Source organism: Copadichromis virginalis, linkage group LG8 (assembly GCF_057382275.1).
Source record: "Copadichromis virginalis isolate Kocher_CV1m ecotype Utaka linkage group LG8, C_Virginalis_male_GT1.1, whole genome shotgun sequence".
In the NCBI taxonomy this organism is placed as follows: domain Eukaryota; kingdom Metazoa; phylum Chordata; class Actinopteri; order Cichliformes; family Cichlidae; genus Copadichromis; species Copadichromis virginalis.
In genome coordinates, this window is record NC_140625.1 from 18,196,663 (window position 1) to 18,223,354 (window position 26,692).

General features: G+C 39.5%; 1 protein-coding gene across 1 annotated transcript in view; it reads right to left on the bottom strand.

Moving 5' to 3' along the window:
* The window catches only part of nrg3b (neuregulin 3b), a 214,458-nt gene that overhangs the window by 35,009 nt on the left and 152,757 nt on the right, over positions 1-26,692 (bottom strand). The window contains exons 3-4 of the mRNA XM_085466281.1: positions 7,099-7,172; positions 24-50 (exon numbers count right to left, since the gene is read on the bottom strand). Of these exons, the coding sequence (XP_085322407.1) occupies positions 24-50; positions 7,099-7,172 (101 nt within the window). The remainder of the gene's footprint in view (positions 1-23; positions 51-7,098; positions 7,173-26,692) is intronic.

Sequence of the window (26,692 nt, forward strand, 5' to 3'; positions counted from 1 at the left end):
CAGTCAATGAAAAGTTGTCTTACCCATGAACTCGATCCCAAGTTCATCCGCTGTTCCATTCAAGGCGGGATAGCATGAGAAATGAGGGTGGGGAAAAGAGAGAGAGACAGAGCATAAAATAATTACAACATGATGCGCCTCAGTTTTTTTTTTTCTCAGAATTCACCTTAGGGGTGAGACACTTGGTGCAACTACACGGTACAGTTGGCTTTGCTGGCTTTTTCTAACACGGCTTCCTCTTTTGCACCAGGTAATGAGCCAGCCAGCCTCGGATGCTTGGAATGCTTTTCCGTGATACTCACACAGCTTGCAGTGGCTTTGATTGAAGCAAGAAAACAACGCAGATGTGGGGGCTGAGAGGATTAGAGGAAGGATCATGAAAATAAAGTTGGAAATGACATATCATGTGGCTTTATGTCATTGATGTTGCTTTGCACAGGCCTTTTATATTGATTTGAGCCTGAGGCATTGCAGTAATTGTCCTCTTCTGTCTGCAAGCATAGCTTTTCACTATTCACAATCTGGTTGCTTTAGGATGCGTCACTCTAACACACACACACGCTCAAATGCATGTGTACCCACACAATATGGTATAAGCTTGTACGTGTTTTTGGTCTTTTCTGCACAGGCACACACTTTGACATTCACCCTCTCTTTCACTCTCCTCCAAAGACACACAGTCTTTCTTCATTCAGTTATGTCTTTTCCCACAATCCCAGCGCTGGGGGAAACAGATAAAAAGGAGCACTCGTGTTCTTTCCATCCTGGCAGTGCCCCCTTTTCATGTCACTGTAATGTAATCTTATTTAAATTAAAATGAAACCCTCACTAGTAATTGCTTTTCTGACAGAGGTGGTCTTAGTTTTAAATAGAAGATGGCTTGCCAAGCCCTGACAGATTATGTGTTGGAACCTCTAAAAAAATGTCTATAAAATAGGGGGAAAAAAGCATTTTGATTGTGCCACGGGAAAAATTCTGTCATTGCCATGGCTTTTATTTACGGAAAAATAAAAACACAGCGTGACAGGAGTGAGATCCAAGCATTTAGGTGAATGGATTAAAATAAACTGTGCTGCCTTATTAAGAGGTGGAATGTAAACGATTAAAAAACAGGACCCTCCCTACATTGCATAAAGGGAATGCTTCGGAGGGCATTTGGACTTGAAAATGGTATGATAAGTGCTTAAGTCAAATTATGCTATTTGCTCTAAGATTGCTTGACAGGTTCTTAATGAGCCTAAGGGATTTTCATGATCACAGAGATAACAAGAAAAAACAGCCTGGAAAAGCAGGTCTGAGATTCCCAAATTAATCAATGAACAAATGAGTTTATGTTTGTATTTAGACAGGCTGCAGGTGTCATTGTGTTGTTGTTGAGCAGAATGCAGGGTCTGCATTTTCCTCTTGCAGCCTCGAGGATTATTTTACATGCCAACATTTATTATACGCTCCTTCTGAATCATAGTCAGTCTCATAGCAACCTTGCAAACCAATGATTAAACAGTTAAGAGCCAATCACTTCTGACTGGGGGACTTTATGCTTGTTGCCACAAAGAGTTCGGAGATATAACTGTGAAATCAAGATATGGCTACCACTTTTCTTACTTTTTTTTTTTTACACTTTTCTGACTCGCCCTCCTTAAAAAAAAAAAAAAATGAATGCAGCATCTTTCTGACGTTACTTGATCTGTATTATACATTCAAGCCTTTTCCTGTGATTGCCCATGGCAACAGCCAACCCTTCTCCACTCTAAATCACCCTGACTGTCATAGCCTGTGCAGATGATGTCATTACAACTCTGATACACATCCCTTCCTCTGGCATTGCCTTGTCTGGAGACATTCACCAATCATAATATGTGCAGGCTCCCAATCCTTCGCACTGGCAACTCGAAGCACCCGGGGGAATCATTCACGGCATCTTATGGGAGCCTTGAGCAAGCTTGGAGAATACCTGTGCATCATGTCAGATGCTTTTGGCCCGATTAAGAGGCAGGAATCTGGCTGGTGGGAGAGACAATGGCAGGAGTGAATCAAATCCTTAATCCCCTCCCTCACTTGGGTGAGAAGGGAACTGCAGAGTCAATATGTGTGTCTGTGTCTGTTATTGAATTCGATATCCTGTGTAGCTACTTACTCCAGGCATAATATCTACAGAAGATCAATAGTTCAAATTAGAGGATTGCCTCCTTCCTCTTTGTGAGTAAACCGGGTAAAAACCAAAAAGGCCCATCTTTCCTCCGCCTCCTCTTCAGTCTTCTACCGAAATATCCCCTCTGTAGTCTCAGAAGTGCGACTTGCCCAACTGAACACTATTAGTGGGATGCTCTAAACTTTTTCATGGTTAAAAAAGAAACTCAATCCACATCCTCAAGCAGTTATAAACTAAATTGCTACCTTCCTACTCTGCCATCGCTCCACTTAAAGACTCCACCACTTCCCCTGTGCACCAATATGTTAAACTCCAGCATTATTTCCAAAGCTGAGTTCACTGTCATGTGCAGGATGGACTCGGTTGTAGAAAAAAAAAATCAATATTGTGATTATTTTGATTAATAGCGAGATTACTTACTACTACATTTACTTTTTCTTTTTTTTACACTGGATTATTTTTCCTTTATCAATGTATATAATTTAAGTAATAAAAATAATTTTTAAAAAGTCCCTGTTAACTGTAGTCTCCATCATGGGAGTTTTGTGGGTGCAGACAGTGGCAACAACATGTCCACGAGGCAATTTTGTTATGTGACCTGACAGACCTGCACAAAAGTCACAAGCAGAGAGCGAGTGAGGGCTGAGTGACACAAGTGTATTCTGACTATTACTTCGTCTCAATAGATCTTGTTGACCCAAGACTCCTTTTTTCGCCATGTTGCCTGGAACTGAATTAAACAAGGAGCAGGTCTGGGCTTTCAGGGAGGGGCCACAGCACTATTGTGATAACGACTGACGCATGATAATCGCTTTATCTCAATTACCTTGTTTTCATAATCATTGGAGCCAAAAATCATAATTGAAATTAAAATTTGATTAAACTCTAACACGCCTTCACCTGTGATTCTCTATCTACTTCTGTGAGGACGTGTGAATGAGTGAGTGACTGAGCGGCACTGTGGTCCAAACTGCTCTTTTGAGTATTTTACCAGTCGATACGAAGAAAAAGGATAAGGGGCAAGAAATGATTTGTGACTGTAAGGTGCTCAGATATTGATCCAAAATGAAAGCTCAAAGCAGAAAAGCGTGGCATGGCCTGGCAAAAAAACTACAGTTGCTTATTTGTACACACGCTGAATTTCATCAGCGCTTAAGATTTAGCTGTTGTTGGTATATGCATGTATGTTTGTGCTGTATGTTATTACGTGATTTGGATTTTGGAGGCAGGATAATCCTCCAAACCCTTGGTAATCTGGGTAAATTTTAGATGAGTGTGTATCAACACAGATCAAAACTAGGCTCCATTCCCCTCCGACTCTCAAATCCTCCTGTGTTATTGGTCACGGTCACTGGAAGCTGTTTTCTGTGGTTAACTGTTGTGGCCATTGAGAGGTTATGCAAGACAAATTCACAATAAAGCTGTCAGTTTCTTTTTTTTTTCTTTTTCTTGTGAAGGTCAGGGGTGTACTCGGTGCACCGTCTTAACCTACTACTGAAGATTTCTTCAGTAGCTTGTTTGTACAGAGCATTTTATTGATTCTATTTTCCAGCACAAGAGAAGCATTCTGATTAAAAACGCTAAGCAATTTTTTGATTTTCCATACTCCCTGATATATAAAGCTCTTCCAGCACTCCTCTGATCATTTCTATTTGTAGATTGGAAGCCTCTGAACAGTGCATTCAGTGTGAGAAGGAAAAAAATAAAAAGGCTTTTGGCCCATTGTCCACATCTAATAAACATTGACGCCAGCTTGCTAATGGCTAATACATTTGTCTAAAGGGTTCACAAGATGAATGGGGGTGGACTGACCACCAGAAAGATCAGTAATTTTCCTGGTAGGTTAGTCTTTAGCTGATTAGCCCTTTATCTTGAACCTGCCATTAGCCTATTTACACTCACTGGCCACTTTTTTTTAGGTATATCTGTTCAACTGCTTGTCAACACAAATATCTATTCAGCCAATCAGGTGGCAGCAACTCATATAGGCATGTAGACATGGTCAAGATGACCTGCTGAAGTTCAATCAGAACATCAGAATGGGGAAGGTGAGTTAAGTGACAGCATGGTTGTTGTGCCAAACCTGTTTGAGTATTTCAGAAACTGCTGATCTATTGGGATATTACCACACAACCATCTTTAGAGTTTACAGAGAATGTTCTGATAAAGAGAAACTTCCCACTGAGCGGCAACTTTTCTGGGTAAAAATGTCTCATTGATGCCAGAGGTCAGAGGAGAATGGCTGGACTTCTTCAAACTCAGACAACATTAAGTCAAATAACCACTCATTGTGACTAGAGTATGCTGAAGTAGATCTCTGAACACAAAACATATTGACCCTTGAAACAAATGGGCTAAAACAGCAGAAGACCGCACCGTAGCGCTCCTACTCCTCTTGCCATGTAAAAACAGGAAACACAGGTTATAATTTGTGAAGGCTCACTAAAATTAGATGATACAGGACTGGAAAAACCTTGTCTGGTCTGATGAGTCTTGAAGTTGGCTGCAACATTTGGATGAAAAAGTCGGAATTTGGCATAAACAACATAAAAGCTTCACGCTTGGATTAATCCTGCCTTGTATCAACAGCTCTGGCTGCTGTTGGTGTAAGGGGGAATATTTTCTTGACACACTTTGGGCCCCTCAGTATGATATGAGCCTCTTTTAAATGCTGCTGACAATGTTTATCTCTTTGTGACCACAGTCTTCTGATGGCTCTTTGCAGCAGAATGTCACAAACCTCAAATCATCTCAAACTGGTCTCTTGAACATTAAAAGAGACATGACATGAGTTCAGTGTACGAAAAAAAAACTACTAAAAATGTTAGTAGTTATTATGAAAGCAGTCGTACAGCCAAACATGGAGGAGCATGTGGCTCGTGGTTCAGATATAGGAGAAACAAAATTGTGCCAAACCCTGCAACACGAGGTAATGGATTTATTTAAGTGATGGGGTGCAAGTGATGACAGTTGCAAGAGGCAATTTTCTCTTAAACTGCTCATCAGTCTTTTCCGCATTACAGCCTAGCATGTAATGCTAGGATACCTAGCTGACGATGTAAACAAACAGGTGAACGTGGCTCTGAACAAGAATGGTGATCAATCAGATCCATCGGCGGGGCCCTGTTCATGTCTGTCGTCTGTTTATGAAGTAACAACATCATTTATATGATCAGGTTGGACAAAAGTACCGTTCGCATTGCAAGAAATCAAACATTTCTATCAATGCAAGGCACTTTATCACAAATGTAATGAATGCACGTATTAGAGGTAAGTCAAATTAGATATGAATTAATTTACCACCTTTAAGCGATAAATATTTCTAAACTGTATTTTTGATAGAATTGTTGATAAATATTTTGCTGATTTCATAAAAATCCAAATGTGGTCATTTGTGTGAGCTTAATTTTGTGTTATCAGATGGGGGCAGTTCTCTAGGTTGCTTATTGTTGCTGGTTGACTCCTGACTGAATGACACAGTGAAACTGTTACAATAAGAGCAGCAACTCCTTAACAGCTTAACAGCTCAGGGATTGCTTCCACAGCCTGGGAGATCCTTGCTCTGAAGTGTTGTGCTTCCCTCATGCTAATTAAACTGATTTATAGGTCTACCTATAGCCACTGTAAAAGATGCTCGCCCCTGAAATGCAAGTTTTTGTCTTCTGAACGATACGGTGTAAAAACTTCACCTTTTTGTTTCATATTTTGCCTTCTGAGGCATATTGTCTTATATATTTCAATAAATCTACAAGTACCACGGCTGTGTTGTAATTCATTGGTTTGTTTGAGAGTCCGTTTTTATCCAAAGCACAGTAGAATTCGGCTTATTTTAAATAGCATCATAAAAATCTCTTGAGCTGGACACGCTGGAAAATTAATGTCTGCCTATAGAACATAAAACAAATCCCAGTGTGAAAACTGTGTGCCATGCGAGAGCATAAAACAAGCTTTGTGACACTGGCTTGTGACTCCATTAATGGACTCTCAGCGGGCCTGATGGAATCAAACAGACGGCAATAGGAGTTAAGTTTTCTCTTTGACTCTTGGTGCGGAGGAGACGAGTCACTCCATAAAACAGTGTGAATTTGTAAAACTGCACTCTCACGGGAACGGCTCTGGGCCTCCAGTTTTTCTTCTTTGTACCTGTGACTTTTGCTTTATTTATTTTTTTTAAGTACACCACACAGCTGTCATCACTTTAGGGGAACAGTTTTTCACGAACACCAGGAAAGTGAATACTTTCCTTCCTTTAGGCTAAATAAAAGCATGATTATAAAACATGCAAGGGATTTTTCATGCATCTATATGAGGGACATTCATGTAGGCCAATGAAAATAAATCTATCGGGATACACATTTTACCCGGTAACTAAATAATATCTTTGACTGCAGTAATAACTGCTTGTATTAATATTTAAATGAAAACCCCCACGTTTGACACAATATCCAATGTGTGATCACCTCTGTAGATATAGTAGGAGATATTAAAGTAAATGAAAAAAATATCTTTTCTTTATTGAATGAATTCAGTGCCGTAATACCCTTGCTTTTTTATTTTCAATGCACACGTAGCAGAAAAACTTTAGCATGAATCTTAACCTTTTACCCCGCTAAGCTGAACATTTTTCTTTGACCACCTTTGTCAACTTAAGGAGCGCCTGGAGGTTCTCTGCATTTGTATACTTCAAAATGACTGAACCATATTGGAAATGTTAGTTTTTTCAATATAAAGTCCCACACAATACTTTAATCACATAGTATTACTGTACAAGACCAACAGACTTAAACAGATAACAGTTAATCTAAGGCTAATTTGTCTTACTGATAAATATAGTACAGTAAGAGATTTGCACAAGGGCGTGTAGCGTGCACTTGTTATGAATTTGTTTTTATGTTTCAGATCAATACACCAAGACTGAAAAATAAAGGGTAGAATAGGGAGCGTACTTGGATCTGACAAGATAGCATCTGTCTTGGGAACAAACTGGTCACAGCGTAGTCCATGGTAGCCCTCTTTACACCTGTCAGAGAGAGAGGGAAAAAAAGAGACACAGAGCGAGGTTTGAGATTAGAGGCAAGACAAACAGAGCAAAAAGTACCAGTATGAACTATCAGCTGAAGGGACTTTTAGATAAAGAAAGTTGAAAACAGGAAGAGCCTAGACAGATGAATGAATGGATTGCTAAAAAAAAAAAGTGGAGTGGAGTGCTCGCTAAGGACCGAGGTGGTCAAGGGAGATACACAGCAACTGTGGAGAGGGGTGGAGTGAGGACAGAGACAGAGAGGGGAAGATAGTTGGGCAGGCCCAAGAAGTGCCTGCAGTCTCACTGATAGCACATGACTGGCAGGAATGCCACGTCCCAGAGGAAGAAAATGGGATACTGGGAGTGGATAGTACTTGGCATGGATGCAGCAATGCAAGATTTTCAAGGGAAGGGAAGCTGCCATAGTTTGAACAATCATATAAACAAAGTCCTGGCATGGTCCAAATATTTACCTTCATCATCAAATAAATATGCCTCTACTGCTGATTCCTGCAGATCCTTGAGCAACTGTTATATACCTACTAAAATTATGACAGTTGATGACTGATTGGGGATATTTAGCAATACAAATATCAATTTTACTTTATTGGCCAAATCGGACCTGTAGAATGCACAAATGAATGAATGAAAACATACATATAGTTTCATAATTTAAAAAAAAGCGTGACAAACTATATTCATCAAGTTTTTCAAAACAACTCATAGTTATGAGGAACCAAGTTTGGCACAATCCTCAATAGCTTTTGTCTCCAAGAGACTTAAATACTTTTATTTCTGTCTTCAATAGTGGGCACAGTGCGGGGACATTCAGTAGGCTGATCCATCCCTCTGCTCTTTCAAAGATTAGGTGAGACAATTGGAGGATTTGCTTTGATGTGCCGTTTCGACATAAACTTGTACATGAGCGAGGGACATGTCAGAGTTGTCTATACTTTCGCCATTCCATCATTCGGTGCTTTATTGTTGGTAGACGATGGGGGATTAACACTGCCACAATATCCATCAATATCTGTCCACCATGTTTCCAGCAGTGCCAAACAACCCCACCCAGCAGCACTGTCCACCACCCACCACCCCAATGCAGTTTAATGCATTGGATGAGTGACACGCAGAAGTGGACCATTCAGTCTCTCTTAGCTTGGCTTGAAATAAATTAATAAATAAATAAAAAGAAAAAGTGAACCATATTTTTGAAGAAAAAAAAAAGAGTAAGCAGCAATGGAAATGGGAAAGTCAGAAAAATTGTTATAAGGTTGTAAAAAATTCCTCTGTTTTTAGGTCTTTGGTGGACGTTTATACTCCATAACTCAGCTCAATAGGTGCAGTTTTCCATCTTTATGTAAATGCTTCTACATGGTAATGTTTATTTTGTAGCCAAATTATTGAATCTGCACCGATTTGGTGAGTCTGCAAAAAGGCCAGTGAAATTTCTGCATAAGTTTAAGACACAGAAAATAAGAAGCAGTGTTTTGCAAAACGTTAGAATTTTATATGTATTTTGAAAATAGCACAAAAACAGTATATCAAATGCTGAAAACATTCATTCGAATTTCTAAAAGCTGTGTCTGAGGCATATTTATGCGTCTTTCTAATGCAAAATATTTCCCTATTCTTGCTTGATGTAAAATTTCAGCTTTTCAATACTTCAGGGCTTTCTTTGTCATATTTCTTATTTCAGTGAAAGCGGTGTTTTCAACAGGTGGCAGGTCTGCACCTGGATTCTACTAAAGTACAGAGCCATTTGTCATGGTTCTGGGATTTTGAAATCTAAGCTTTAGTTTGTTGGGACTAGGTTATTGTTAAATTCTCTCGTTGATTATAGTTGTCTAATTTTGCTGTTCTTATAGCTGTTTTTTTTTCTTTTCACTTCTGTCAGTCTAATATGGTTTATCATTTCTAGTCACTTCCCGTTCTTTATATTCTAGTTTGTATTTTTATTCTGTATCTTCATTTTGCATTACAGGGCTCTAGAGTGCGACCAATTTGGTCGCAAATGCGACCAAATTTTTCAGTGGTGCGACTAAAAATAAATATTTGGTCGCACAGGTGCGACCAACTGTTCCGGTAACAAAAAAAAAATCTCTGTAACTCTCCGTGTGGTCAACAACAGACACACATTATGCCCCTATCGTGGACTAAACCAATCAGAGATAGTCAGGGGCGGGACCTCTCTGATTGGCCGTGGTCCAGTTGAAAGTGCAGGTGGAAGAGAGAGGTGAGTAGCTTGAATAAAGCGATATCAATTCATTAACGGATTCCACACAAAGACCTAAACACGGAGCGGACCCAACACATCAGAATCAGCTTCGTCTTTCTCGGCTTTCTCACCCGACGGCCTGAACACGGACACGCTGTCGGAGCTTAGCGATTCTTCGGGTCCGCGCTGTGTTTACGTCTTTTTGCGCTGATTCTGAGCTGCAGGTTTTGCCTCTCTCCAACCAAAATTCACCGAGCCTGCAGCAAAAGAAGCAGCAAACTGCGCTTCACATTTGATCAATGTCGTCATGAATTCCCTCTGACTTTTGCTGTTTTGCTTCCACCACGATAAAAATCACACTTCCTGCACAGCTCTCTCTCTCTCTGTACTTCAGGAACAGTTTCCCGTCTCAAATCTGTTTTCTGCATTATTCATTCGCTTATTACCCACCAGTCTAGCGTTGTTTACAGCGCTTTTTCTTTTTTCACTTAAATGACCTCGGACAAGAAAGCCTAATTTCTGCTGTTCAATACTGAAGAAATTTAAATTTCTTAAAATTATGCAAAATTGCAGAATATTTTTAAGGTTATCTGCTATAAAAAGCCAGACCAGGAAAATCTCCTTCATGTTTTCCTGTGTTTTATTCTCAGTTACTTTCACACAAAGGCATCTGCTGTGATTTTCACAATTCTGATGAAGTCTCATGTGTATCAGTACTGATAAATGATCAGAATTATAATATTTCTGACTGTCTGAGGCTAAATTGAATCAAATCAGGACTTTGAGAACCGGAATTGAATGGATTATAGAAATCAGTGATGATACTCAGCCCTAGTGAGCAGCCTAGGCCTGAGAGAAGTGGATGTACTGTAGCTGTGGGTAATAAGAAAAGATGAAAAGAACTATTGATAACTTTTTTGTTAAGTTAAGGCCTGATCTGTCTGAAATTCATAGCCAGTGCTCTGACACGGTGCCATCAATATTTGAATGCTGAAAAAGCACAGTGTATCCAGAAAACACATTATATGCTGCAGTAAATGCACTGCCCAAGTGTCCCCTCTCCCCACGGCCTTTCAGCAGCAGACAGCAGCAAACAGGTCGTCAGAGGAGGCCAAGATGATGATTAAGTTTTTAACATTTTCTACAATATTGACAAAGCACTTTAAGCACAAGTTTGTTAGTTAATAATTTAGAAATTAATATTGTCTGTATGGACTTCCCCCCCCCAAAGAAAGTGCACATGTAAAACTGCGGTGTTAAGCGATGCGGTTGAAAAATTTGAGTGCGCCTAACTTTTGTGCCGGTACGCCTAAATTTTTAAAGTTAGGCGTACCGGTGCGCCCATGTCAAAAAGTTAGTCTAGAGCCCTGCATTAGGTTCATGGTCATAATGTTTAGTCCTTAGTTGTTGTTGCTTTGTATTTTTTGTTATTCATGCTAGCTTCATCGCTTTGATGTCTCCTTGTATCTTGTTGTCAAGTCTTTGTCTTGGTGTCATATTACTTCCTGTTTTATGCTGATAGCCATATGTCTCTTGGGCCATGTTTTACATTCTCCTACCAATGTTTCATTATCTGATTAAGTCCAGCTGTGTCTAGTTTCCCAGGCGTCTCCATTCTGCCCCAGTCACCCTTATGTTTATAAATCGTTGCTGTCTCCCTTTGTCAGATTGCCTGTGTTCCAAACTTGTTTTGTTCTCTCTGTTTGCTAAGCCTTATGTGCTTTTGCTTAAGCCTTTTGAACCCTTCAGTTGATTTTCTGTTTTGGACCTCCACAGTCTTACTACTCAACCTGAATAAAGGCTGATTTTCTGTTTATCATGTTCTAGATCAGCAGCCTGCATTTGGGTCCTTTTCTGCACCGCATGACACTATGCTGTTGCAAATGTGTACCACTCAGCATTATTGGGGCCTTGCTGTGTGCACTAATCTGATCTAGCTATCGAGCTGTTTACTGTTAACAAGCAAACATGTATATGAGAGCCTAGTTTAATTTTCTTTTAGGGGTGCATCATTCATGATTTCCAAAAATTGTTTTTATATTTTTATTCATGAGATCATGGGGCAGTTTTCTGCTTCACCTCAGTTCATCTTTACCAACCTCTGGCCCAGTTTTGTCTTAACATATGCTTGTTTCTGTGCACGGTAGAGACAAGTATCCACTTGCATGTGAAGACAGAAGGTGGCATTGGATTTCAGAAGTGGTTCTAGAGCCCATGCATTGATTTCTACCACAGAATTGTGTTTTGTTTTAATGCATTGCAGCCTGGAGGTATACAGATGATGGCTATTCAATACTGGTCTTCGGTCTTGACCTCTGCGTACCAGGATCGACATAAAATTCTACATTGTTTATTTTTCTTTTATTTTATTACATTTTATTTTCAATTCAGACTTTAATGATTTTAAATTTTCATCACAGTTTGTTTTTATTGTTTTTTTGCACATCATCTCAACTATTTTTGGGAACTCCTTTTTGGGTTTGGTTTGCTGTCCACTAAATTTATCTGTAATTGTTGCTTTATGTGAATGAGCTAATTGCTAAAGGTTTTAATCTGTCGTTTGCAGTCCGGACATCTGTAACTGTTCAACTTTTTTGCATATTGTGTGCACTGACAGATGCCCTGATAAATTGATCTTCACTACAAACCACCCCTTTCACATCAAAGTTATTATTATGCTAAGTTGCACTGAAATGTATAAAAACATCTTGGATTACGGGGGTTGTCAAAAGTCAGTTTGAAAAGCTTTTGACATCTGTGTTGCCTTCATAACGAACAACATCGCTGTCAAGCTGCAAGGTAAGATCGTTGAAAGGGCCATTTTGGTGTTATGTGGCAGTAAAAACCTCTCTAACTGCACCTTTAAATAGCGAGACTCATTACCGTTCAAATGATGTGTGAAAAATACCCTTGAATTAAACCCTCTAAATCTTAAAACTCTGACTCTTTGTGTCATTTCATTTCCAGAGTAATAAGCAAAACACACAAAACCTCTATAGTCCTCTGCTCAAGAAACCAAAGGAGGATGAAGGACTCCATTCTCTCTTGTCATTGTCTCTCCTACAGCCAGACTCCTGCCTCTTAATCAGCCTGAAAAATGACTAATTCAAAACTGAGGATTCTCCAAACTCTGCAAATCTTTCTTTCATACAAATATACACAACTACACAAAGATTCTCGCAGCGTGGCTCACGGCCCTATCAATACCCTGCACTAGCTCTAAACATCTGAAACATCGAATATATTAGGCAAAAACCACAGCAGAAATGCTTGTATAACTCCCAAGAACATTTTAGGGAAGAACTATTCCGTGATAGATAACTAGATGCAAAAATGTTTGTGGTGAAGAGCATCAGGTGGATTCTTACAATCATCATCTACTCACTATGCATTTTAGGAGACAAAAGAGACAAAAGCCAACCTAATTTAAGTGATCGCAAATGAAAGCTTTGAGAAATCATATTAAATCCAACACCCATCTAAAAATTATCATTAATCACCATAGAGATAGACTATTAAATCTGATTGAACATTTTACAGTGAAAATGGAATATGCAAAAGAACATGCCATGCGATGCGTAAAGCAGCAGTCCAAATGACTGATGCAAACAGCTTAGATTTATTACCACATTAAAGCAGCTCGGTATGTGAGGTTTGCAATGAGAAGGGCGTGGACACGAAATGTTATTTTGCATCAAATGTTAATGTGACGTTTCCATTACCTTTATGTTAAGAACTTATTAAACACATACCAAAGGAAATGAACCCACTCTCACTCCAACAGCGCCAAATATGACACTTTTCAAAGCCGCTTGTGTAAAAAAAATATGCACAATGCATCCAGTGACACTGGTGCTGTGACTCAATAGCTAATAGTAATCTTCCTGAAACGCTGCGTAGGGGAATTTGTGAAGGGTCCTTTAGCATTACATTAAAAATGCAAAGGGTGCCTTTAAGTGTGCGAGGGTTAATGCTGTGAATGGATGTATTTTAACCTAATCCATGATCTTTTCTTAAATGAAATTGTTTTGTTGCATAAACCAAACAGCCAATAAAAGCAAAACTAAACAGAACTGTCATTCGCACTACAGCTATTCCCTTCTACTCCTTTCTCTGGACCTTATCGCTTCATCAAACAGACCATTAGCTCCAATATTAGTCCAATATTGCTGCGAGTGCTGATTGAAGGAACTATGAGAAACGCTTCCTCTCTCCAACGCCAACGCCTTTTGATAAAATGACAGATTGTGGCACATTTTTAGCAGCCAAACAGAAACTTAGAGAATAGCTACGTTCTTGATTTCCTTGTTTAGCTGTGAGAGATATGCACTGTCCTTTTGTTTTTGTCAGTATGACAATCTCAGTCAAACAATGATGTTCAGAGAGGGAACTGAGATGGCGAGCAAGATTTCAAGGGTACGCTTTCCCTCCCCTCCCGCCGCTTGGCTCTGCCCTGCATCACACCTTCTATGCCTGGGTGTGAGCTGAGACGCCTTGTTAGTATTCTGAATCACAACCCCAAAGGCAGAATGCCTGTCTGGCTATCTGTTTACATCTGGGCTTCCTGTCTGTTTGTCTACATCTCTCTCTCTTCCTGTCATCTTTGTAGTACTGTGAAATAAGCTCAGAATTCCTCAATGAAATATGAACAATGCTTTGTAAATGTGTTTGCAGGAAAATGGCGTTGAATGCCTGAATGGATGATAAACAATGTGAGATAATGACATGCTTTGAGTATATGTCTGTATCTCCAAAGAGGGAGGGAAAAGGGAGGAAAAATCTCATATCTATGTTTGCGTGCATTGTTGGGATTCACTTTGAATATCTCAAAGTGAAGTGTGTGTCTGTGTGTGTTTGCTTATACCCTGTAGTCACTGTGTATATGAACAGCAGCTATAGACTCAGAGCGTGTTTTCCCCTACTGCTCCAGAGCTGTCTTTGACTACCCAGCTGCTTTTAACACATGTTCCAGTCACAGAAAAAATACACCTCTGAGTCTGGAGGATGACAGGAGGGTGGGGAGCTCTGCCTCATAACTAATCACCATTCTGCCTGTTAATTAGCAAGAAGAAAAATGAAGGATAGTTTCAGTGCAAGGGGAGGGAATGGAGGTTCAAGGAGGAGATAAGGGAAGGGAGTGTGATCATGTCAACCAAACTTCATTTACCTTCTGACACCAGTGCATATTAGCTTCCGCATGTTCTATAAAATAACTCCATATGCTACTGCTGATGAGGCACAGAGGAGGTGCCAAAGCCTACTGTCAGGGGATAGCACTTTCTGACACGATGAATGATTAAGGCTTTGAACCTATGTTGCCGCTATAGGTTGCCTGGCTAAGCAGGTGAGCCACATGCCAAATGGCTGCAGGGGCTTGGGTTTGATTTCACACCGGACTGTTTCTTGTGAGTCATTGGCCCTTGCTCTGGCTTAATGTTCTTAAATGTTCTGCCCAGTAAAGGCAAAATAACCCCCCAAAAGAGGATTTCAACTTATATGTGGTTAAACCCATCATGTATTTTCATAAGCACACTGTCAGTAATAGTTTTAACTAGATAAATTGTTTATTACTGAATTTAACAGGGGATTAATAGCTTGCTTTTTTACTAACCTCTGTTCACAGGCAGCTGTAATGATGTGGCAATTTCTGTTGTGCAGTTTATGGAGTTCTTTAATTGACATTAAAGTTTTACAAGTCATTTTAGCTGAAATTACCTTTGAAGCTGCAGTTATGAGTGCTAATGCAACCAGCTAGCTTTTATTAGCAAAGCTGCTAAGCTAATCTAACCTGCTGTAATCTGATATTTACTGTACAAACTCAAGTGTGGCGATTCGATCTAACGCTCAAAAATAAGCAAGGAGCTCCTGAAATACAAATTTCAGAAGATTTCATTCCAATCTTGACTGTAACAACTGTACATTAAGAATTTTGTTGAACTCCATCCAGAAAAAAGGAGGATGTCTTAAACTATACAAATGTAAACATTGCTTCTAGCAATGGACTAACAAATAAACATGACCTTTTTTGATATGTATTCTTATTAACAGACACCCCCCCCCCCCCCTTAAACTAAATTCTTTTATAAGATAGCATACAACATCCTGTAAGGATCAATACTATGATTGTATCACCTTTCACTTGAAATCTGGAGCTGAACACACCTATAGTCTCTAGCTCAGTATAAAATGTATCTGTGCCTGAGGCAATTAGTCCACATGTGACTAAAGCTGGCTAACCCAGAACTGCAGGAAATTACAATTTCCAGCTGTTAGATGTTGGATCATTTTGCCACAGTGAAATTAACAACTTTTTACGCTGGCATGAACAGATGCCTTAGAAAAATTAGCAAACATGAGAGGGAGAGACGCCGCATGTTACCGAAATTTGGCGCTTTATCTAGTCTGTTCACAATAATTGCATGTAAACTTAAAGTATCTACATATAATCTGTAACACAGGTAATGTTGGACCGGACCAGGTTTTCCCTAATTACCTGACTTCTTGGAAATGATTTTCTTCAGGCTCACTATCAAAGGCAATCATTATTTGGCAGCAGGGGTTCTCGCCACACTCAATAGACACATTTATCACACTGCACCGAGTCTTTTGACTCGCTGCCACATTTCATATGGCACACCAACTGGTGCGGTTGATGTTTTCAAGTATTACTGAATTGGGCGTTACCCCTAATTTCCATAACTTGACCTACAAGGCACGCATAATAAAATCAAGATTTGCATATGCATTGAAGCACAGATGCAATATGGCATTATGTTAATTGCTAAATATTGAAATAAATTATTTAAAATCTATTCACTGTGTGGGGCTGGTGAATGCTGTGGTATTTTAATTTGCTCAGTTTTGAGATACAGCACCTGCTGCAGTCCATGATATAGTCCTGTTGAGTGTATGAATGCATTACAGAAGGAGGCTGAGGGCATGCGGCTGATTTAAGCCACATTTGCTTTCCACCACAGTCTAATTTTTACCACTGGGAAGGTCAGGATGACTGACAGAAATCCATTTTATTATCCATTCTTTTAAGCGGAAAAAAGCAGACCTCAGTAATTTCTTTTATAATAAGAAACACACACACACAGACGCACACTCTCATACACACAAACAAACAAACATGTACACACGCAACCATCATTGCTTCACTCTCAATATCAAAGCATAATCAGTGGCTGACACTTCTCTCATTGTTATTGATGAGCTATGGGGGAAGAATAGGTATGAGCTGGCTGCAGTGTGCCCCGATTGTTCTAAGCTGAAAAATAAATAACAATAATGCCAAAACGTCTCCAATGAAGACAGTCTTTTACCTGTATCTCGGCGCGCAGCGGCACATTGTGCGATCTGTCTTTTGCAGCGGTGGAGCAGAGCAGGTAGAGACATCATTTATACCTTGAGAGAGGTTTTATAGATGTCTACTGTTACATGTGAGCTGTTTACATACATAAGTAATATGCAGCTGCTGGGATGTGCCTATCCTCGAAACGCATATGACAAAAAGAAAAGTACAGGAACTTTTGTTTGAGTTAAATGTATATAATGCTACTGTAGTAGTAATAGTAGTAGTAGTAGACTATTTGGCGTAATGAATGTAAACAACTTAATTAAGGTGATGACATAACAATCTGTTAATAAGCTGTTTCACTGTCTGTGGACGTGTAAAGTCTGTATGATGTACGATTAGATCCATAATATAATGGTGTGATTAGGATATACATTGTCAAGCCAAAGAATTACAGGGTCAGAAATTGCACATGAAAACACAGCCACAGTAATTATGGCTTCATTAAGGTTCTCACTAATGAGCCACTTTACTGCTGAAGTAAATACATGGTGAATATAGTTAAGTGAGGTTATAGTGTCCTCATTTCTCTTCCCCCCCTTTTTGGATGGTATCCTGAATACATTTTCCATCCCTGCTAAATAGTGTTTACAGTACACTACATTTCCTTGAGCTGTACCCTGGTGTAATTGCTGCTGCGATGTCCCCATTTTGGTGTAGGCACCATTACATTTTTATCAGCTAAGACAGTAAACAAGGGTGCCGCGACCATCTCATCCATCAAGTAAAAAAAAAAAGAAATCTACCCATCAAATGTGAACTAACAAGCAAAGCAAAACATTGCAGTAAGCGCGGGGGCATAAAAAGAAAACCAGCACATGACGCTCTGGTCTGGCGTGCCCTATCCAAATGCTCCAAGAAGTCATTAAGCTCTTGGAGGATGACGACATCCCAGCTTGTTTGCCTCTCACATAAGCAGGGCTGAACTTGAAACTGGGAGCTGGCACTGTATCACGCAGGAGTGTGCACTACATCATAACGGAGCTCCCAAGATGCAAGGCTGTAACAGGTGCTGTTTCAAAGCACTAGAGATAACAGAGAGGAAGAAAAAGGGCGAGGGGAGACGGACACAGTGAGAGAGAAGGGATGCTGCTAAAGGAGATGTACTCCTCTTCACCTTCAGAGATGTCTTTTTGCTTTTATTTGCGAACGGGAGTATGTTTGTGCATGGGCATGCAATTTGGAAAAAACAAAAAAAACAAAAAACCCAAGCAGAAACAAACTGGGAAATTCTAATTCTGTTTTGAAAAGATGAATATTTAAAGCTATACTCCTCAAGCATAGGGATGGATTTACCAGTCGTCCATATGGATTAAATATTCATAAGATTTGCACTTCTAGTCCTAGTATTATTAACCCTTAGGTCTTAAGGTTTTTGCACTTCTAGTGATTAAAAAAATAGACATTTACTAGAATTAAAGCTATGTATTTCCCTTCTGAACTAAAGGAAAATAAACACAACCAAGTCCATTGTTTCAACTATCTTGAATATCGAGTAACAGCCATCTCTGAATGCATTTTCTTATGCTTTCTTTTGTGAACGGATCAATTTTTGAGCAAGGTTTAGAGAGAAAACCAGGAAAGGGCTTTGTCATTTGGCTCTCAGGGGTCAGGTTTTGCATTTTACAGGCTCAATAATTGAGGCATTTAGAAATAAGTGTAACAAATTTCTCCATTGAGTGATTTCATAATGGAGCCAGGCATCAAAACAATTCATAATGAATTTGCACACCAACCATCACCAGGGAATCGCCACCGGGATACATCCACATTACTTATTTTTGTTCTTGCTACTTAACCCCTCCCACCCCTCCGACTCTTTGCTATCCAGGCCACTTAGTCACCGTACTCCACACTATGGGTAATATCATGTATTTTTCCTAACAAGGAAAAGGTAAGGAGGAGTTTAACAGTGACTAAAATGCACAAACAATTTCAACTTCAACTGTGCTTGTTTATACAGTATGGCACATTAGGACTTCTAAGCCGTTAGCAGTGATAACTGTGTGAATATTTGGACTGAGATAATCCTTGCTATTTTAAAGATACCACAGAGCTTGAGAGCCATCAAAACAATATCTCCCTGAACCACCAGAGACGTGTCTGTGACTTTTATTATTCATTAGGCTTCTCTTTCCTGCAAGCGACTGCCAGCACCAGACAGCCACAACACATCCTTTTGGCTGTCTCCACTTCTGATGCAGGGGCATTACAAATTTAGCAGGGGGGTTTGAACTGTACCTTGAGAGGACATAATGTGATTATTATTAATAATAATATCAATAATAAAGAAAGATGACTAGAGAGGGGGGAAAACCCACTCAGGGCCTGCACCGTAAACGAGGTGCGTAAAAGCGTATTCTCTTTGATATTATTTACATGGCCCTTTAGGAACGGCGCCAGTGGAAAAAAAGCGATTAAGTTCAACTGTGTTGCTTTAACCCAGCAACTGGAGAAAAGCCATTCTTGAGACCATACATTGCTTGTGAATGATTTTTTGTGTCTGGCTAAAAGGTGCCAAGAATTGTAGCATCATCACAGCAGGAGTGAGAGTGACCTAAATAATTCACCTCCTCTCTGTAATAGTCAAAGATGTATGTAGCATCATAGTCTTGTCTAGACAGATCACATGAAGTGGGAGAGCTTTGTCAAAAAGTTGGTGATACTTTTAGGATTGAGAGAAAACATGATGGGCGGATTTAAATCTTAATGTTGGAACTTGTGTACATTTTACAAGCATTTACTTCACATGTTTTAAACGCAAACAAAGTAGTAGCTTTATTAAAAAAATATTATTTATGTTTAAATCATTTATTTTAAAAAAACACACTTTGCAAGATTTTGTGTAGGATGGTGCTCATTGTTGTGTTATAAAATCTTTGCCACCACATCAATCTTTAAAAATCTCTATTTCCCTGCATTATCTTTTAATAAGGTGTTGCTGCAAACAAATAACGGAGAAGAAATTACCTTTATCCGATAAAGTGCTTTAGCTTGTAAATAAGTGCGACATTAAATGCAGATGTCTCTTGGATATCATAGCCCGAGAGGGATGTTTTGTTGTAGACTAGCAATTTAGTCTTGAAGAAGAGGGCATTGCCATTTAAACGTGATTATACTGTGATTATAGGATGAGAGAGTATAGGGAGAGAAACTGATCTGCTTATACATTACATTTGACTAATACTTGACACAAAGTATCAGCAGTTCTTTAAACACTGTCATCTCCAGGAGACGAAACATTAACCCCCTGTGTATCACAGCTTATTTTTGATTTTACCTTTTTATAAGAGATTCAGTACTGGCTTTCCTGTTTTACGCTTCTTTCCAGATATATAGGGAGTGCAGCGTCTCTCTTTTTTGGCCTGTGTGTGTTTTGGTACTACGCTTTAGGCTAGGGCTGTTCGATATAACGATATATATCGGATGACGATATAAAAACGTCTATCGTTTCATTTTACGCGTTTGTTTCGTGGTGTCGCAAAATAAACTGTTTACGGCAATATTTTTTCATTATTTTGATGGTCACTGTAGTGGCTATATTAATTTCTTAATCAATGCCACTAAATTCTTGGATGACACACTACACCAAATAAACATATGATATATGGATACTGTAGTTACAATACATTAATCTTGCAAAAAAAAGTGCTTAAGTAAGTACTTACAGTAAGCCTAGTGGCTATCTTCAGTCTGTCACACGCTTCTGTTCCATCTTTATGTTTACACTAACATTCATGCTTCTAATTAGTAAGTATGAATGCAGTCACCATCATATGCCACATTTAATTAATTTTTACATTAGAAATGGGTGGAAAAAAACTGACACTTAGAATGCACTCAAGAGCTTTAAGTATCATCTGTACAGGATTATGCTGTGGTTTTCTCTGTAAACATCAATATAATGATGTATGCTTAGTCTCCCTTCTTGGCCTACACAGTCCCAAATTTGTCTCTGGGTTTTAGATCTGGGGGATCACTCTGCTCTGTCATGCGCAGCAGAGTGCAAAAGCCACAGTGCAACATAGCTCCAGGTGCTAATGCTAATCGGCATTCGTATCAGAAGCTCATCAAGAGGTCAGGTCGAGTTAACCTTTTCCCTGAGACAGCCGAGCCCCCCTCCTCTGCGCCGCGCGCAGGCCAGCCTTCTCCTGAAGATGGATATTGCATTTTCAAGAGCTTTATTAAAAGGTGTTTCTTAAAGGAAAGCGGACACTGCTGCCTTTTCTGTCCAGCATTTTGGATGCTGTTGACATCTACAACCTTAATCCTGTCGGTGGCATTCAGCATGATTGAACTCAAATCATTGTAAATGCTAATGGACTTTAAAGGGCCTCTGCATACTCGCCATAAAAATACACGCGCGGTGACAAATACTCAGCCGCACACTGAAAGTGTACAACACTGTCAAGGTAGAGCTTTGTCTGTAGATGAACTGTCTTGAAGTCAAATCCTCCAGCTCAGCTACAGTATCATCTGTAAAAGATGGATTAGAGTTCCCTATAACTACTCTCTCACTGAGGCACAATGTAATAATGTGAGTGTGTATGTGTGTGTGTGTGGGTGTGCTAGAGAGAAGAGGGCACATCTTAAAGTGACTGCACACAGCTACCGTGCCTACTCTGGTACGTTTACTTCTGCAACCTGCCTACAAGTGTGAGAGGTTTAAAGGAGTCTGCTCTGATAGAGACAACTGGAACAGCTTACACTGCTCCCTAAAAAAAAGCAAACAAGTGTCTTGGGGGGGGGGAGGGATTGCTCTTGTTGTGATCAATCTGACTGCCTTAGCCAACCAACCTTGAATAGATGGCCACATTTCACCCTGCAGGCAGACACAACTATGCAGCACAATGTCGCGCAGACTGAATGACATCCCACCCCGGCTTAAAATCTGCCATCAACCTCTTCTTTTCCCTTATGCCCATACAATTGTTTACACAATATCTCACAGCATAATAGAGGCTAAACGCTTCCTAAATGTGTCGAGATCATAAATGTGTGCAAGTAAACAACACAGTTTATAAGACCTGGATCTTGTTAGCCTCTTTATTACACCTGTGGTTACTTGAAAAACGCCCGTGACGATGGCTGCAAATAGAAAACACTGTCAAACTCCAAAGACCGATTGCTGCAATCACCCAGCGAGAATTATAGTTATCACAAACAGAGACCTTTCATAGGCATAACAAAGACTTAGCAACAGCAATATCGCTGCCAGTGTGAGAGGCCCAAAACAATGTATCAAAGAAATATGAAAAAAACAGCCACACGTTTCAGCTGCTTTGGAGAGGCGAGATATCAAAGAAACTTGCAGATCAGTGAGGCTGGGTAGGTGCTGCACTCTCGAGAATTTTCATGTCATAAGGAACTGTCAGGTTCTTCGATGCAGAACACGGCATTCCCACTGTGGAACTAGTGAAACCGATCTCACGGAGGGAGCGAGATCCGCGTCGAATATTCACGATCAGTACTTCTTGGCATCGCTTTAAAAGCAGCGGGTACAGTACCGGTAATTTCCGGTCATTAAAACACGCAAGATTAAACAGGTGTGCTCTAACACAAACCACAATCCCTTCGCAAACATCACCAACTGAGTTTAAATGTAACCTAGCAACAAGCGAGAGCAAACTAAACAGCAAATGAAAACAGAGCACAAGAAAAGAAGGAAAATGTTCTGAACTGGTTACAGTGTGTCCAGTGTTACCACGGCAGTCAAAGCACCAGTTCTCAAGGACATCTTGTGCATACCTACAGTATGTGATACTACTGTGTGCTGTTAGAACTGATGCATCTTTATTTTATTTTCCTCATTATCCATTCTCAAGCTTGCAAATTTTTAAATATAGATGTTGTACTCAAGATGCCGCCTACTGTACTTGACTGAAACCTGTAAGAAATGCACATAATCTAATGGACTTGCTGTATTCAAAAATCACACATCCGTTGCTTACTGATGACCTTTCGATAAACACCGATTGCTTAACAGTTGGCATTTATTAAATTTAATGCTAGTATGAATAGTACTGTAGCTCACAAATGTTGCATAAGAGCAGGAAAAGATGCAGGAGCAGAGCATACTTAGAACATCTTGTTTCCACTCTTGCAGCGGTCTGAATGCCCTTGAGGGATGTTTTTAAAATGACAGGTATGCCTCCTTCTTTGTTCATACCAGCTCTTATAAGCTCCTTTAAATATTTAACATCATGCATCGACTTCATTTAGCATTCGGACAGTGTATTTGAAAGATCCCAATTAAAAAAGTTTAGACTTTTAGCCATAGTAAAAGACTCATGCAGTTAGAATTAACCATGCTGTAAGGTCATGGTTTTTGCACAGCACTGAGCCCCAAGATGCAGCTGGGAAACATAACAAATATGGTCTTTAGGCAGTGAGAAAACAAATTCCATCTAAAAGATTTAAGAAATGGATTTCATTCACAGTTAGAAGTGAAAAACAAGGCACCAGACCAAAGTTATAGCTGCAAAGCTAATTGGAGGAGAATTGAGCTGGAGAAATAACCTCGCAGTCTCACTGCCGATGTCAGCCATTATAGATTTTCTGTGTGGACAGTGATATATATTTACTATACACTCTAAATACACCAATGTTTTATGATTTACCTATTGGCGAGTTTTTGTGTGAGCAAAGTCTATTTTTTAACTCCAGGATGGCTATGAATCGGTATCGATTAAATTCTAATTCAATTCCCCTCGTTTTGCTGTTATTGCCAGCAGAAGCTCAGATGCACCGCCTGTCTAGGCAAATGTAGCTCGAGCACAGAAATAGATGACCTCTGTTGCTTTAATTACCCTCAGCCCATCCAGTGTGGTGAGTCTGACTTGCTGGACTATATATTTACATTAACGGCATTAAGGATGGAAAACTGGCATATCGAACTGCCAAAAAAAAAGAAAAAGAAAAGAAAAATCTCAATTATCTTGCTTAGAAATAATTCAGCTGACAATTATCACCTAGTGAATGTTTCACAGTTGATTTGAGCTGCTTTTCAATGAAATTACACCATTTTGTCAGAGAGCATTGCACTGCAGCGAGAGCCAGATGATTCTCTCCTCCGTTTGTTTCACTCCCCGGTATCAAAACAAACCCAAATCCTATATCCATCTGAGGTAAGCTGGGCTCCAACTATATAGTTGTCAGTGGATTCGCTTCCATGTTTAGCCTTTGGTTAAATTCATTATAACCATCTCTCTCGTAGTTTGAATCATGGCTAAAAGGAAGAGCATGAAAGTGATGGGCAAAAGAAGTGAAATTGAAGGCTGGGTGACTCTGGGAATTATAAGAGGGAAACCGTCAACGTAGGGTGCATCAGTGTCAGTCAAGCTCCATCCCCAATGATGGCGGCTAATTAGATTTTCCTATGCTCAACAAATCATGCTGATGGGGAGAAACATTTTGCAACTCAATAGCCAGCTGACATGTACTGATAGCATTGTCAGCAGAGTCAGCTGTGCTGCCTGCTAACATGGTTCAAGTGGAGGATTATGGATGATATTACAGATGCATGTTCTGTTTACATGCAGTGACAGATTCCATGAGGGGAAAAATGCCTATAATGAGAAATGAATGAATAAATGGATGAGCGATATCATACTGCATGTTCAGAGGCATCAGCTAATTTCTTTATATTATTGGTACTATTATTTCCTTACATCATCTGTCTGTCTGTCTCTCTATTCATATCTATCTGTGCTGTTTGCTCTAAATTATTCATCTCTTCTCCAGTCACATCCTTGTTTGACCTTGATGATGCAGACAGTGTTTCAAACACTTTAAAGGAATTTAGTTCAAAATGAGCCCAAAGACTCTGCCTTGCTGGATGCACTGCCGGAGTGGTAAAAATCTTCAGTTGTAGCTCTGACTTGGCTCGAGTTTTCATTTGGATTCCAAGATGTGGCAATTCACAACAGATACTTGGCTTTTCCTTCATAGTCACATTAATGAGGACAAATAAAAATAACAGACACTAAAATGGTCAAATTCACAGAAGCCAAATGACCTGGAAATTGTGGAAGGACAGACTCTTCCACACTATACAGTACATTCAAACAATAATATTTATTTCATAGCTGATGGTATTTTAGAGGGGGCAATTCTGCAGAAAAGCACTGTGTTTTTCAGCTTCAACTGCAACTGTCAACTCATGCACATAATTTCTCCCTCAACTGCTTTATCTTGCTTGTGAGGTGCTGCTAGGTACTAATTACTTTCTTATGCGCTGCTGATTAGCTCTGCCTTGAAGTCAAAGCTCCAGAGTGTGTATGTGTAAATTTGTGAGTGTATTCATATGTATGGGTTCTAATCGCTTCTATTTGACTGCAAAAAGAAAAATGACAGTTTTTTACAAAGATGACAAATCAAGGTTTGTCCTGCAATTTTTTGATGCAAGATCATGTGTGACTGGGGGAAAATCAATCATGCTGACTTAACAAGAAGTGTCCCTCACTCAGTTCTTTCACTTCGAACGAGTAATGATGAGATTACATTGTCTGGTAATCAACGATAACCTTTAGTGTGTCTCTACCAATCTATCTGTTTGTTCACATCTCTGACAGTGACTTATTAACCTAGAGCAGCTGCAGTGACAGGTATCTGATTAGCAACCAAATTATTCTGAAGGGTTTTCTGTTGTTTTTTTCATTGTGTAGGATGATTATTTATTTATGTGAGCAATTTCTTGGCTTTCTTTGCTATATGTTTATAATATTCTTGTAGGCTAACGTGCTTCCTCAGGCAGTTGGCAAAATTCTTCTACTTAAGTTAAGCCACCGACATATTTGTACTAAAATAAACCAGCCTCTTTCATTTGTAGGAATTTAGCATTTCTTCAGTTAAGTATTGTTATTGCACTAAATTACGCTAAATAAAGAACTTTATGGTACTGTGGAAAAGTCTTGAACCACCCACCATTTTCTTTTATATGTACACATCTTCATATTTTACTTCCAAAACTGGAAGTTTTTCTAATTTTTTCCCCCCAAAGTGATCTTGAGCTTTCGTTCTCCAGATTTTCTGAAGGTCTGACGCTTTCTTTCAACAATAGCTGCTTTTCCCTTATTTTCAGTCCAGTCCTTATACCGGACCATTTTCAGAGGAATGCTCTTTGCCTTAACACTGACAATATGAATTTTTTAAGCGTAAAAAAAGTGTTGTGTCTGCATATTTAGGCACATAAGACAAAACACAACTTGGTCCATTGAATCGATAAAAAATGACAACAGTAGGACAGTTTGATAAGCGTAAAATAGTATTTATGAACCAGCATCGTGGTTCCTGAAGAAGTACTAGATGAGAACTTAGCATAGCTTTTTCTCTTGTTTGGTGTGTCTTAAATTACTGGACAAGTTGAGGATAAATGAAGAAGTGATAGGGCTAAGAATCTATCTGCAACAGATGGACACTATCTGAAAGTCATGCTGAAAGATACATCTGGCACTTCAGTTGATCCATCTACTGTGCCTCATCAGAAATGGTCTCAGTGGTAGGGTGGCTTTTAAGAAGCCATTCTTAAGAGCCACCCTACCTGAGCTTTTTTTGTTTTGTTTACCAAATTACAAAAGAACTGGACTGAAAATTGGTGTGAGAAGGTTTATGGAGTGATAAATCCAAATGTAAAAGAGGTCCGACAGTGAGGCCTACAGCCATCAGTGAAAAATGATGGTGGCTATGTCTTGGTTAGGGGTCGAATTTCAACCAGTGGTGTTGTGGTCTCGTCAAAACTGATGGAATTATGAGTTCAGAAAAGTACCGTCAGATTTCAGTCTGCAATGGCTGCATTTTTTTCATACATCAATGATCCCACAAACACTGCCGATGCAGTAAAAGCTCACCTGCATAGAAAATATACTGTCAATCATGGATTGGCCTCAGCAGAGCCCAGACCTTAACATTATTGAAGCACTGTGGGATCATGTGTTCAGAGAA